Source organism: Medicago sativa, chromosome 7, assembly GCF_051527215.1.
Source record: "Medicago sativa cultivar Bolivia chromosome 7, Bolivia_mono, whole genome shotgun sequence".
Lineage (NCBI taxonomy): Eukaryota > Viridiplantae > Streptophyta > Magnoliopsida > Fabales > Fabaceae > Medicago > Medicago sativa.
In genome coordinates this window covers 96663891-96678170 of record NC_140755.1, presented here as the reverse complement: position 1 = coordinate 96678170, position 14280 = coordinate 96663891, and the positions used below count along the sequence as shown (strand labels likewise).

At 29.2% G+C, this 14280-nt stretch overlaps 1 protein-coding gene across 1 annotated transcript; it reads right to left on the bottom strand.

Moving 5' to 3' along the window:
* Positions 1 to 12262: 12262 nt before the first annotated feature.
* On the bottom strand, positions 12263 to 14280 carry LOC146910782 (NAC domain-containing protein 90-like). Its single transcript, XM_085726945.1, has 3 exons — positions 14018 to 14280; positions 13318 to 13613; positions 12263 to 12858 (listed from the first exon to the last, which is right to left on the bottom strand). The coding sequence occupies exons 1-3, from the start codon at positions 14172 to 14174 to the stop codon at positions 12544 to 12546; spliced, it is 768 nt and encodes a 255-aa protein (XP_085583071.1). The 5' UTR covers positions 14175 to 14280; the 3' UTR covers positions 12263 to 12543.

Below are 14280 nucleotides of genomic sequence, written 5' to 3'. Positions count from 1 at the left end.
GAAGAATAATCGAAAGAGATAAAAACATATGAGAATGGATCTCTTTTATTTTTTGGTAGAAGAATGAATCTCTTTTTTTTTTATATAAAAGAAAGAATAAATCAACATAAAAAAGGTAAATATGACAACAAAATATATTTTAGAAAGAAAGAAAGGTATAGAAAGTAAATATGAATTTTTTTTTTTGAATTTTGACTTGAATACATGTTAATGCTTTTTAATGACATCTATGAGAGAATTATTGTGTGAACATAAAGAATTAGGCACTTCATTTGATATCACATACATAAAAAGAACAAAAATAATAGAAAAATAATAATTAAAGAATCATTAGTTTTTAAAGGATTATGTCATAAGCATTGTTTGTGTGCGACCAAACGAAGTGTCTAAATCCTTGTGACCATCCAAGAACTTTTTCATCAATGATACATTATAATGCTTTGAAAAAAAAGGAAGTAAAAGAAGTAGAAGAACAAATGCTAGAAAAAACAAATATTTATTCATATCCTTTAACCCATACCTGAGGTAGAAATTTCTAATCGAAATTCATTCCATATTTGTGAATGTAAGACCATCCACAACAGAGCACCCAACATTGGGTGCTTAAGTGGGTCCCCTATGTCCATATCACCAATTTTACGGTAATACTTAATAAGCACCAATTTTCTCCAACCTAGCACCTCAAAAGGAATTATTAAATAGGCCCTTACAAATAACTCTATATCATTACATTTTTAACAAAATTTATTCATTTTACTAAGATTTATTAAATGGGACCCCCATGAAAAATGAAGAGAGAGAGGGTGCTTCCATAACCACCCTCCTCCATAAGCACCCATATGTTTTTTTTTTTAGAAATTAAGCACCCATATGTTATACTCCACAATGAGGGTGCCTATTTAATGTGGTGCTAAATAGGTGAAGCACCCACCATTGTGGATGGTCTAAGAGCCTTCTACATGGATATGCATATTATCAAAAGATAGTAGAATAACCTTAAAAGAATTTATTGATGAAATGAATGATAAACCTTATAAGACACACACACACACACACACGGGCTTAAGAATCAAGCACAACATGAATCAAAACAAACATAAGGAGCTAATATGTGGTTGAATCAGTTGCAGAGTGAACGCCGATAAGTGGCTGAATCTATCGTGTAGTGAATGATTCAACACTAAGAGAATTAGAAAAGTTATCAAAACATTTTCCAAGATTAAAAAAATATACTTAATAATGTGCAAGAAAAATAATTATGCATATTTTATTTAATTCTGCATATGTCATGAATATAAAAATTGTTTTTATAAGTGTACTCCTTGTTTTGTACCAATAAAAAAATTGTAAATTAAAAATAAAAATTCGTTGGATGTGTGTGAAGAGAGACTAAGTAAAGAAAAAGTACAGAAATAATTCGAGTAACGTGAGTATATATAGTGAAGACATGACTATAAATTTGAATACAAAATAGGTACCCAAAATCAATGCAAAATTATTGTCAGACGTTTTTATTTGCATTCAATACGTTTAATGTGAAAAGGGAAGACATTAAAAAAAATTGCATTGACTTCGACAACTTCTATAAAATATTAGTACCAAAGATATCATTACCAAAAAAGAAATAGACCACTAAAGCAATAAAGACATGAACAAATGGTAGCAATTAGAAAAAAATAATTGAAAGCAACTAATGATAGAAAGCAAGATTATGTGCAACCTGTACTTTGAAACTCTTGCAAGTTAGATGTATATTATAAAATAGACGGCGTATACATTTAAGATCCACTTAGGTACATAAAATGGGATTTCTATTGTGGATGTAAAATGTTTTCACTCGCCTAAAAAATTGTGTACACCATGAAAGAGACCGAGATCGAATATCAATCATAACATCCGATGAAACAATTTTGACATTTTTATTATTTGAGTTAGAAATTTTTAGGACTAATTTTCTCAAACTATAAAATTGTTTTAAATATATATTATATATGTAAACTTATATATATCTATTCACACTGGTTTTGTTTAAGAAGCAAAAACAGAAATTGAGACAACAACATGTACTTGGGAAACCGCCGTATAGAACCCGCTCAAGGGGTGCTTCATCTCCAAGTGTCCAATGATTGTCCTATATTGGAGTGCTTAAGGTATTGGCAACTCGGACACAGGAGTTGCTTTCCGTCTCATAAACCATTGTTAATTATTATTGCGGAATCTTTGATTTTCGCGGTGTCGAACAGGTTCCGAATGTTTATTGATGATTTTGGTGGATTTGATGAAAATCAAAGCTATGTTGCTGGTGATGTTGACTTTTTGCAATTCCAGAGACTCGTGCTAAAAGTTTAACAGAAATTGTTGCCCTTTTATTTTTCATTCTCTTTTATTTTCAGCTTTTGAGGGTTTTGGCTTAGTCCCCCTCTTGTGTATATATTTTCCCCTTTTTTTAATAATTTTTTGAGTTTGGCGGCATAGGATACGGGATGCGAACCTAGTTGAGATGTCGTTGTTTCCTCTTGATATTTGTCCTTTCTCCCGGCTTACAAAAAAAAAAAATTGAAAAATGTAAAGTTACTACAATAGGCAATAAACCACCCAACTGGTAGGCACTATTGTTGGATGACAACTTTTTAATGTTCCAAACATACAACAATGTTTATAGTAACTACCATTCATGGAAATTAATCAAGCAAGTATTGACTATTTTTTTTTTACCGTGTATCCTTTAAGCATAAATGGAGTTGAGTAAGACCACAATGAATGGGAAAGGTTTCTCTTAGGAGATTTAACATTGATGTATATTTTAGGCTATATTTGAACATATGATTTTTGATGAAGCTTACGAAAATCTCTTACCATCCCATCCAAATACCCTTGAATAACAGGTATAAATTTTTTATAATTGGAAATGAGTCAATCACAAATAAATTGTATAAAATTTTGAAAACTGTAAGGATGATTATAGACGGGTAACCAAACATGTCATTAAAAAATGAGTAAATTGTATAAAATTTTGGAACCTACACATTTACCTATAGTAAAAAATGTCACGATCTATAAGTAATTTTTTTTTGACAAACGATCTATAAGTAATTGTATTTTGTTTTGGCACAATAAGCAAATGTATTTATTAGGGAAAAATATAAGCAAACATTATACTGTTGTCTTTTTTAAATCATACAAAAAAAAGTTATGTTTATACCATATGAATTTACAAATTTAACATCAAATTTTTTTTTTTGGAAATAAATATAAGTGAATTGGATTCCTAGAACGCGTACAAAAGTAATTTTCAACCATCTGGATGAGTCAATTACTTACCAATTGAGTCAACTTTCATGGCTAAGAGATTATTTAACTTAGTAATTTCGATTTTTTTGGATTGATGAAAAAGAAATTACCTTAATTTTCCCCTTAATGATTAGGTCCGTATACGTGCATTTTGAATAATTTTGATACACGTTATGAATTGGTTTTAATTTTGAATGCTTATGATTCATGTTTTATTTTTACTGGAGCTTATGATTCATGTTTTAATTAGCGCATTAATAATTTACGCAGAACAATTTGATTCAATTTTGAGTAGAAAAAGTGTATAATATTTCATAAATGTTAAGATTGTCTTTTTTATGCAACATAAAGATTAAGAATTGATGGACATTTAAAATATATAATCTCATTGACAAATTTGAATGTGTGATGAAGAATATGTTTTACTAAAGATAAAAAGAATAGGGGATAAAAATAAAATAAAAAGAATACCATTTGTGTTTAATGTGCGTATTAATGGTCATATTAATTTGTGAATATTTTTTTTTTTACGTAAGCAGTTAATTAGGGAGAAACAATACACATGTACTTTTGCATATTTAGTTTCATTAAATTAAAAAAAAACATATTAAAAAATAAATGTGAAATTATGAAAAGGTAGCTTATGACCTTATGTTTACAAACATATTAATAAATAAATTTAAAAAAATATTTGAACAAAAAAAATTAAAAACTTATTAATAAATAAATGAGAAACTTCCATAAAAAAAATAAATGAGAAACTTATGACCTTATGTTTACAAACATTTATTACAGATTTTATTTTGAACAAATACATTAATGATTTTTTATTATGATATTTCTAAATATAAATCAATATAAAAGTGTCAACTTCAATCAAAAACACATATGTGACCAAAAAAAGGCAATATACATAAATTTTTTGTGTGTAAAAATATAATAAAATTTAGATAATATATATTTTTCAAATTGTTTTGTAATTATATAAGTTCCTCTTTTAAACAATATCATCATTAAATTTGTAAAATAATAATTCGAGTAATATGATAAAACAATATTGAAATCAAATAAACAAATAAACTAAATTGACCACAAAAGTTTATAAGGTAAATATTTTATTTTAAGGTAAGCATTTTTTAAAATAAACAAATATATTGAATTGATTAAATAATAAATAATAATACAAAACATTATGTACAAAAGAGTTTTGATGTTTATAAAGATGACACTCATTTCTCTAACATGATATGAAAAAACAAAGTGTATCTAACACATATTAAAAAAGAACAAAATATAGCTACAAACTACAACATGTAAAGCAAACAAATGAATTGGATCCTTCAAAAAAATGAATTGGTTGAATATGAAAATAGATGACAACTAAAATACAAATGTATAATCTTCCATTACAGTGTCGTTAATCTTCTCATCCTAACTCTGTATCTTATCATACTATGAGAGTTCTCTAACAGTGACATGGATTTTCTCAAAAAAATAAATAAAACACAATAGTTAGAAAAATAGTTATAATCATTAAGACACAAAAAAACACAACAATACGGAAACTACTATAATAACGATTATTACTAAAGATCATATTTTTTCAAAAATAAATAAATTGCATAAACAATCAAATATTGTTTGGCAAACAAAATATTTCTCATTCACACAAAAAAAAATTAGCAACCAACGATTGACAAAAAAAAAAAGAAGCAAAGAAACTAATAAGAAAAAGAGAATACATGGAAGAAGCAATGTAATTTGCAATGGTCTTTCGAATATCATTTATATAGACAATTTGCAAGGGTATTTTAGTATTTTTGTTTCATACCAAGCACATTCAAAAAGGAGTCTTTATAACGATATCATTAGAAATCTTTTTCTTTTAATTTTGTAACCTCTCTTTGTGCTAATTCCATCAAGCATTTATATTGATTGATATTGTTCATCATCCTTTTTAATAAACTTCTAAAGCAAACTATTTTTTTTATTCTCTATTTTGGGTTTTTTTTAAATTACAAAAAAATATAAGAAAGTAATTTTTTTTTTTAAAAATGTAAAGATTCATATTTTTTTTATAAGTTTTATACATTAAAACAAATTCAATAATTGTTGTGCATATAGACACTTGATATCTAAATAATGTTATAACGATAAATCATTATTATTATTAATATTATTTCTATTCAAAATTACAAAAATAATATCAAAGTCATACCTTAAAACAATTTAAATGAAATTAATTTTTTTAATGGTCAGATTGTCATTACCTATTTCGCTAAGCCTTGAAATTTGATTTTCAAATGGAATATCAAGTTGAAATTTGAAGTTTTAGGTGTATTAGAGCATTAATGATGATTAACAATTTAGAGTGCCACGTGTACTTTTACAATTTTTCAAGGCAAATATATATAATAGAGATAGATTCGTAATTTCGTATATAGTGAATGAGTTAACTTGTATATACCAACAATTTTTTTTATTGATATATCAAATCACTTTGTTTTATTGGTGCATCTAATCACATTGCTTTGTTTTAAAATATAATTAAAAAATATGAAAAAATAAACAAAGACAATAAAAACCAACCAACAATATTCCTTCAAAAAAAAACCAACAACATTAACGTAGCAAAATTATAATTTGAAACGACCAAATTATTTTTCTAAGGAGAAACAACTAAATTATTCCTTCAAAAAAAAACTAAATTATATATTTCAGCCAAAAAAAATAAATTATCAACAAACAATTTGATGATAATGCCAGTAAACACTAAAAAGAACATTATTACGTGTTTATATCCATGTTTCATAGAAAGAAAAAAAAAACTCCATGTTTCATAGATTCTTATCAATCCTTCTCAATCTTAATATTCTTCAAAAATTCTTGGACGAAATTGTACTGCTACTACGTGTTGATCCTGATATCAAATGATCGCTTGAAAGGTGTGAGTTCAAAATTTAGATGTCTAATTGCTAGGTCTAGCCTCCACGTTACATATTAGATCCATAATCCCTGGACTTTGATAAAGAAGTCTAGAATTTATAAGTGAATTAAAAAAAATGATAGATAATACTATCAAATAAAAACAATACAATGAGAGAAAACTAACAGAAAATACTATAAATGAAAACACCTTTTTACCTGAACCACCATCATATACAACTTTCGTTACGATATTTGGAAAGAATTCTGAATTCTTTGAATGAATATGAAATGGTGAAAGTTGAATCAATATTTATAGAGAAAAATTGAGCAATACAATTGTTGATGCAGATCTTAAATTAGAACTTTTTTCACAGGTAATTATAAGACATTTATGGACATTAAAGGGTGATTGTTTGATTAGTGGAAATACACATACAAAATGAAATGGTTGTAGGTTCAATAGAGAGCATATTCTTATAGGATGCCACTTTTGTATTGGCATTCATATCGGTATCAATTGTAATAAATGGCAAGGTCAAACATGTGTTAATTTGTAACAATGATTTATCAATAGCCAATAATCAAGCTACAATTAGATGATGAGGTGCACATGTGTATTAGTGATGCTTAGGTGTGTAATACATTAAATGAAGTTTAACATAGAAGAGTGCCAAGTGTACTTTTCAAAAAAATTAAGGCAAATATATATAATAGAGATACCCGATATATTGTTTGGTGCATATGAGATAGTATATAGTCAATTGTTCAAGTCTCTTGGTCAGTCATTAATTTGTCGGTATTTTCTCTATTGCTTCCAAGAATCAACTAAGCTACCATACTACGTGTTACTCTTGTAGTCTGGGGCTTGGGGCTTGGGTGGTTTGGTCTTTATTGGAAGATTTTATACTATTAGATATGATATGAATATGTATTTATAATAATAATAAATTGTGTTAATCATCATCTTAGATGTTGGTTTTTAAGGGTTGAATTAGACACTTAATCCCTATTTTTTAATGATATTAAAATCTATTCAAAATTGATTGGACTATCCTATCCAACTATACTAGGTCATTTGGTTCGGCTTTTTTTTTTTTTTTGAAAGGTTGGTTCGGCTTTTTTATTAGCTGCATTGTTCCCCTTAAGTAGTATTGAGAAAAACTCAATTTTTATATTAAAATTTGTTTTTCTTTTATTAATTACTAATTGAAAATAAATAAAATCCGGAAGAGAAAAGGATTTTATAGATAACAATTCATGGCTTGCAATAGTTTTGCAATGATGTGTTAGACTTGTGACCAATGGGTAGCACTTTGGTGCCATTAATGGCACCAAGATAGATGTGTTGTGTGACCCAGATGCAATGATAATGTGTTTGTGTGGCCCATATTTAATGGCACGGTGCCATTAATGGCACCAAAGTGCTACCCGTGACGAATTTAAATTTTCTTATTTCAACTTATTTATTGATATAAGTATTTGTGAGATTGTTTAAAAGAATTTATAAAATAATTTATGACATGTTCATAAACCATGTATAACTAGCTCCGTGAGATAGCCTATGAAAATAGTTTATATACAGTTGCAATTTAATTTTATCTTTTATCATAGAAATAACTATAATGATTAACACTTATAAAAAAACTTATATTATAAAGAGTAAATTTAACTATGAGTTATGCTAACAACTGTACTAAAGACATTGTTTAAGGAATATCTATTGGGTTTTGTTAACGAGTGTTCCATAACACTCTTTGAGGATTCCAAAAGAAAATATATTTTAAAATAAAATTTTATCTTAGAAATACAAATAAAATACATGTCAAAGTCATAATTACATCACTTTCTATACAAAAGTCGCTTCTTTTGAATCTTCAAACAATGTCATTAACGTACTTGTTTAGTATTTTCCCTTAAACTCTTTATCGAAGGTCCCGTAAACAAAGCCAGTAATACTGAGTAGATATCCTCTCCATTTTTAAAAAGAAGTGGGTATCTCCATTATTATAGCTTTGATGTATAAATATTTAATTAATATCATCAATTCTAGAAATAAATGCATTTTATAAATATCATTTATTGACACTACCGTTTATTTTAAGAAATATAGAGGATCTCATCTCCGGTAAAATGGAGAGGATCTCATCTTCGGTTGTGGTTCTTTAGCAACTAGTTCCAATTAGGGATGTCAATGAGTATATGTGGGTACGGGCAATATGATACCCGTACTCGTCGCCATACCCGTGCAGGCTCTATACGGGCAATCCATGGGTATTTAGATACCCACGGATATCCGCTGGTACCCATGAATTTTTGATTTTTTTTTTTTTTACAAAGAAGAATTCAACTTTTAATTACCTACAAAATTCAACTTTTAAAGATTCATACATAACATATTCCATTCAAATTTCATAATCCATACCATAATCCAACAAAAATAAGGATTCTTACATAATCCCAAGCAAATTCATCATACCAAAAAAGATTAAATCAATTCAAATCCATAAAACAATTAGAAAGTCCTAAAATTAGTTTATTCCTCTAAAATTAGAAAGCCCTAAATTCTAAAATCATAAACAAGTAATCATTATAAGGAGAAGAAGAAAAGAAAAAGAGATGAAGAGAAATTTTTGATGCTCTTGAAACCAGACTCTTATATATATTTTAGTAATTTACGTAATTTATTAACGGGTACGGATACCCGCGGGCACGGGTATCATCAAATCCGTGTCCGTGTCCATAAAGTAACGAGTAGTTAAATACCCGTTTAATATACCCGTGGGTACCCGTTTAGCGACCCGCCCCGTGCCCATGACGGATTTTATCCGCGGATACCCGCGGGCATGGAATTTTTTGCCACCCCTAGTTCCAATCATCTTTTTTATTCCAAAAAAATAAAAATAAAAAATAAGTTTCACTCAAATCCTAAAAGGAGTATTATTTGAACAACTATTTTTTGTCACAGCTCATGAGACAACCAAAATATTCAAACAAATATGAGTATTGACACAAAAACTAAAGCAATAGAGAGAAAGTAAAAACACGATCTAAGTATGAGAGAGAAAGTTGTCATAAAAATTATTACAAAATAATTGTTCTCAATCCTAAAATAAACATAATATAATGAAATCGACCGACCATTGAGGGCTCTATAGTATTTATATAGAGAGAGAGATAAAATAAAAGAAAAAATAGTGCTTGTATTTCATCAACGCTAATCTTTTTGTTTTCAAATACCTTCATGTTTCTCTTACCAAATGAAATTCTATATTTCTATCAGCGAACGAAGTTCTTTATTTTCAATTTTCTACTTTTGGTTACTTTTTTCTTCTCTATTTCTCTCTTTTTTTTTTTTATTACTCTATGTCCCTAAATTATTTGAATATTATCAAGTAGATTGCTAAACTTAACAAAAGGTATTAATAAGATCTTGAAACTAATATATTTTTTAGAATTAAATCATTTAGGGACTTTATAATAACAATAATAAAGACAATAAATAAGTGCATAGGGACTTTTCTTTAAAAAAAGAAGTGAAGGGGACTTTATTTGTTAGACAATCACTAAGCGATTGTATAAAAATAACAAAACAAATATCTTTTAGGGACTTAATTATGTACAAATTATTAAATAGTTTAGGATCTATAACGTAAATAAATAAATAAAAATAGAAATGAATAAAATAACTAAAAATAATTAATAAATGAAGGGGGCTTTTCTGTCTTCTTTTTAGTTGTTGTAGAGTCTCAAGATAACGTCAAAAAACGTCAAAAAAAAAAAAGAGTCTCAAGATATAATTTTAGCTCTTATTTAATTTTGTTTAGCTTAGAACGTTACGGATTATTGGGTTATATACTAGAATCTGATAACATGTTATTGAGTCTCAAGATATAATTTTTAAGGAGTGTTATACATACTGCCTTTTGTATCTAAGTTTGGAAATGTCTTGGTCTTTCACCTCACGTGGCTTATAAATTCGTTTAGCCTTACTATTTTATTGTTTTATTTGATGTGAAATTTCTATTTTCTATATATATATATATATATATATATATATATATATAGACGTATCACAAAATTAAGTGTGTTGTATTATTGCATTGCATTTGATTTATAGCGTAGTCTACATTACTCTATTTCGGCAGTTTCATGCCCTCAATATGGTCATGTATAAAATAAATTAGTAGTATTATGCTTAGCTATCAAAAAGCCTAACAGTAACACAAATACCAATGAACATGCAAATAGGGCAAGTCTCCTTCAAAAAAAAAAAAAAAATGTATATAGGGCAAGTCAAATACGCGTACAAGTATCTAAAGACTTGAAGTCTAGTGGTCTTTCAGCTCTTATATACTTTTGTTGTGTAGTCGTGCGACTGTTGCACCATTGCTGTCAAGAATAGTTCTTAAGGTCTAGAGTTTTTTGTTAGCACACGACTCCAATGAAAATTAACTTTAGAGGACGTCAACCCATTTTACTAATTAGACAAAAACAATTATTACAAAATATAAATGGGGATCGGTCGAATCTAATAATGTCAACATAATTGGTATTGGCTAGTATACCTAGGTTATCAACTAGTGCTTCTCGCAGTTGATCTATTATTTGCTATCATCTCAGTTTTTCTAATGATATAATAATTATGATTGATTGATAGTGTAAAATTTCCTTATGAATATTTTTGAATCGCATATGTGATGTAGATAGATAAATACGATGGCAAGCACAAAAAAAACACACACACACACACCAAAATAAAAGGAAAAAACAATACAAACAAACTAACCAGACGCAAAATACAGACATACACAACGAGATGAACAACAAGTGCAACGATCTAGACAAACATAGTTAAGGTTCTACGACGCACTCATTCTGAAGAACATGACATACCTTGAGACTTCCCTATAAACCATTTCAACAAGGAGAATTGAACTTGATTTATCAATTGCTCAACATTGACCATGCATGTTATGAGAGAAGATAACATTATTCTTAGACTTCTAAATACCTCACACCACTACAGGTCAAACCAATGTATGCCTTGTTTTAACTCAAGAACCGGATCCAAATGAGGTGAAGACCAAAAACAATTGAAGCAGACACGGAGGCATAAGTAAATGTAACTCAAATCACCTAAAAATATCATACCACACACGAAGGACAAACTCACAAGTAATAAAGAGACGACACGTAAACTCTTGCAAAAAACAACAAAAAAAAAAAACACCTTATTCCTCGAAAATCACCATGTGATGCGGGAGGTTTGACCGAACATGTGCTCTATCTAAATGCACTTGCCACGAAAAGACAATGACTTTAGGAGGTGATGGACTCGTCCAAACATTAGCTAGGGTTTGAATTACTTCATTGAGCTCTATCATCAGGTAAGATCCCAAACCCACAAACATTGGATATGAAATAAATCATATTTTTAAACCACAAATCTATAACATGAATACTAACCAAGACCTTAAATTTGTAAATTTATTTTCAATCATTATTGATAAAATATTTGCAAGAATTAGGAGACATTACAAAAAAATACGTTATTTAGAGAGCGAGGGGTGGTTCTAAATTAAGTTACGAGGGTTTTGACACCTCTACAAATTGGTTTACGGGGAGTGGGAAGAGATTGTCTACTGTGAGATTTTCATCCAGTGTAATCTCCTCCACTCATGTTATGTTTCTTAAATGCAGGTTTAATTATTAAAAAAAGTAAACGGTGAAGATTATCACTGGACAGCCTGCAGTGGATCCCTCAATCCCTCACTGGAGAGGATCCCTGCCCGCAGGGAGTTGTGTCACAATTTATTTGCGGGAGTTTCTAGTAAGAAAAAAATGAAAACATTTGTTCAAGACATAAATAGCTACGTAATCATTATCTATTCCAGCCAATTCCACTATATGTTTGAATTAACAATGGGGTTCTAAACTAATTTACGGGGGTTTTTGACCTCCGCAAATTGATTTGTATGGGCACCTCAGCTACTTCTGTCACAATTTATTTTCAGGGGTTTCTAGCAATAAATAAATCAAAACATTTTCAAAACATAAATAACTACATAATCATTATTAATTCCAACCGATTTAACTTGAATCACTTAATTGTACTTGTAGTCACATAATATATGTTTGGACTCACTATGAGTTTGACAATATCACGTTAACATCGTGGTTTTGTTGAAACTTAAGTGTAATTTTTGTCAAAACCGAAACAAATATTTGTCATCATTGTGATAATCTCACCACAATTTTTTTTTTCGTCATTGAGATGCTCCCACCACAAATTTAATCTTGCACGTAGTCTAATTTTCTCCTATATTATGGCTCCGACCCTAAGAACCAATCCACTTGCTCCCAATCCAACAAAGCATCATAATCAGCAATATCCATTTGGCTAGCTTCTCCAACCTCTTGTGAGGGTTGAACATGGTCTATAGAGGAAGAGCTCTCTGGTGAGTTTGTTGCACTTATGTCCATCGAGATTTGAACATCATGTTCGCAAGTTGAATCTTTCTGGTGCCCTTGAGCATTTTGAACATGGGTTGTAACCCTCCTTGGTGGTGGTCGTCTATCAAATGCCCTTAAGCACTTTGATTTTTTGTACACTCGGCATAAACTGAATTCTTGCCTTAACTGCAACCAATTAAATAATCAATATCAAATTTCTTTTATTAGCCAGTATTAATCAAAAGGTTAATTAGCTAGCTAGCTTCTCATTTGACCTGTAAAACAAAACAAAACAAAACAAAACAAATAATGCGAAATTATGATCCACGATATAAAACTGGTTTCCATCTAATATGAACCTCAAAAAAAGAATAAAGATAGACCCTGCCATTTTTTCCCATGAAAATCACGCCTTATTAGATTGACCCCGTAAAACAAATTAACTAAATTAGACTTCATAATGCATATATACAATAAAATTGCACGTTGTAATCGTAATGCTAGCTTAACCAATATGTACGAAATTCAAGGTTCTCTAGAGTTTCAAAATTCAAACCAATATAAATCAGGTTGTATACATAGAAATCAATCTAACAGACTTTATTTTTTTAGGCCTAGTTCAAGATGCATATGATATGTACGTACCTTAGGAGCTACTTTGTTTGAAGAGGATGTTTCATCTAACTGGATGGCCTTATACTCGTTCATTTTCCAATCAGTTTTCTTTCCATTTGGAGCTCTTCCACTATAGAAAACCATAGTTCTTTTCACTCCAATGATGCGATTATCTGAAGAATAAACATGATTAGGAGATCCAGTGGCTTTCCAGTACCCAGTGTTGGTGAGACGCTTTGGTCTTCCTCCTCTCACTTCACTTTCTTGCCTTGGAATGAAAAAGAACCATTGTTCCGTGTCTCTCATACTTGCCTCTCCTGAAATTTCTGAAAACCAATAATTTTATAAGAAAAAAAAATCAATTGTCTAATTTACAATATTGCAATATATGGATTTTTTCGGGACAAATAAATTATAAATTAGACTTTCACAATGATATAGAAATTTTACATGCAATGATGCAAAATGAAGATAATTTTTTATTCAAAATACTTAACTGGTTTTTTTATTCAAAATATTGATAAACAATAATACCTTTTTTTTTTTTTTGAGTTATGATAAACAATTATACCTAGTAATATCTTATTGTAACTAAACATTAAATAAAAGTATTATGATAATGTCTACTTCCAAAGTTAGAGATCTATCAATTCTAGCACATTTAGATTCAAAAATGAAAAGAAGAAGAATGAAAAACAATAACGTAGTCAAGTCATGGAAAGATTTATACGTGGGAGTTGTGATGGATTGTAATCGTATATATTAACGACTGGTATAACGGTACGAATCGTGTATTCTTTCTCTCCTTCAAGCATATTGTGAAGATAGAACGAAATAAGCTCTTCTTCTGTAGGGTAGAAACGATAACCTGGTGGCATATTGTCCATACTTTTTTCTTTTTTAGTAAGTTATTGGGGCAGTGTTTGATTCTCATGCCCTAGTTAGATCAATTTATAGGGACAAGTCAAGAGACTCAAGAGTCAAGACGTAGTA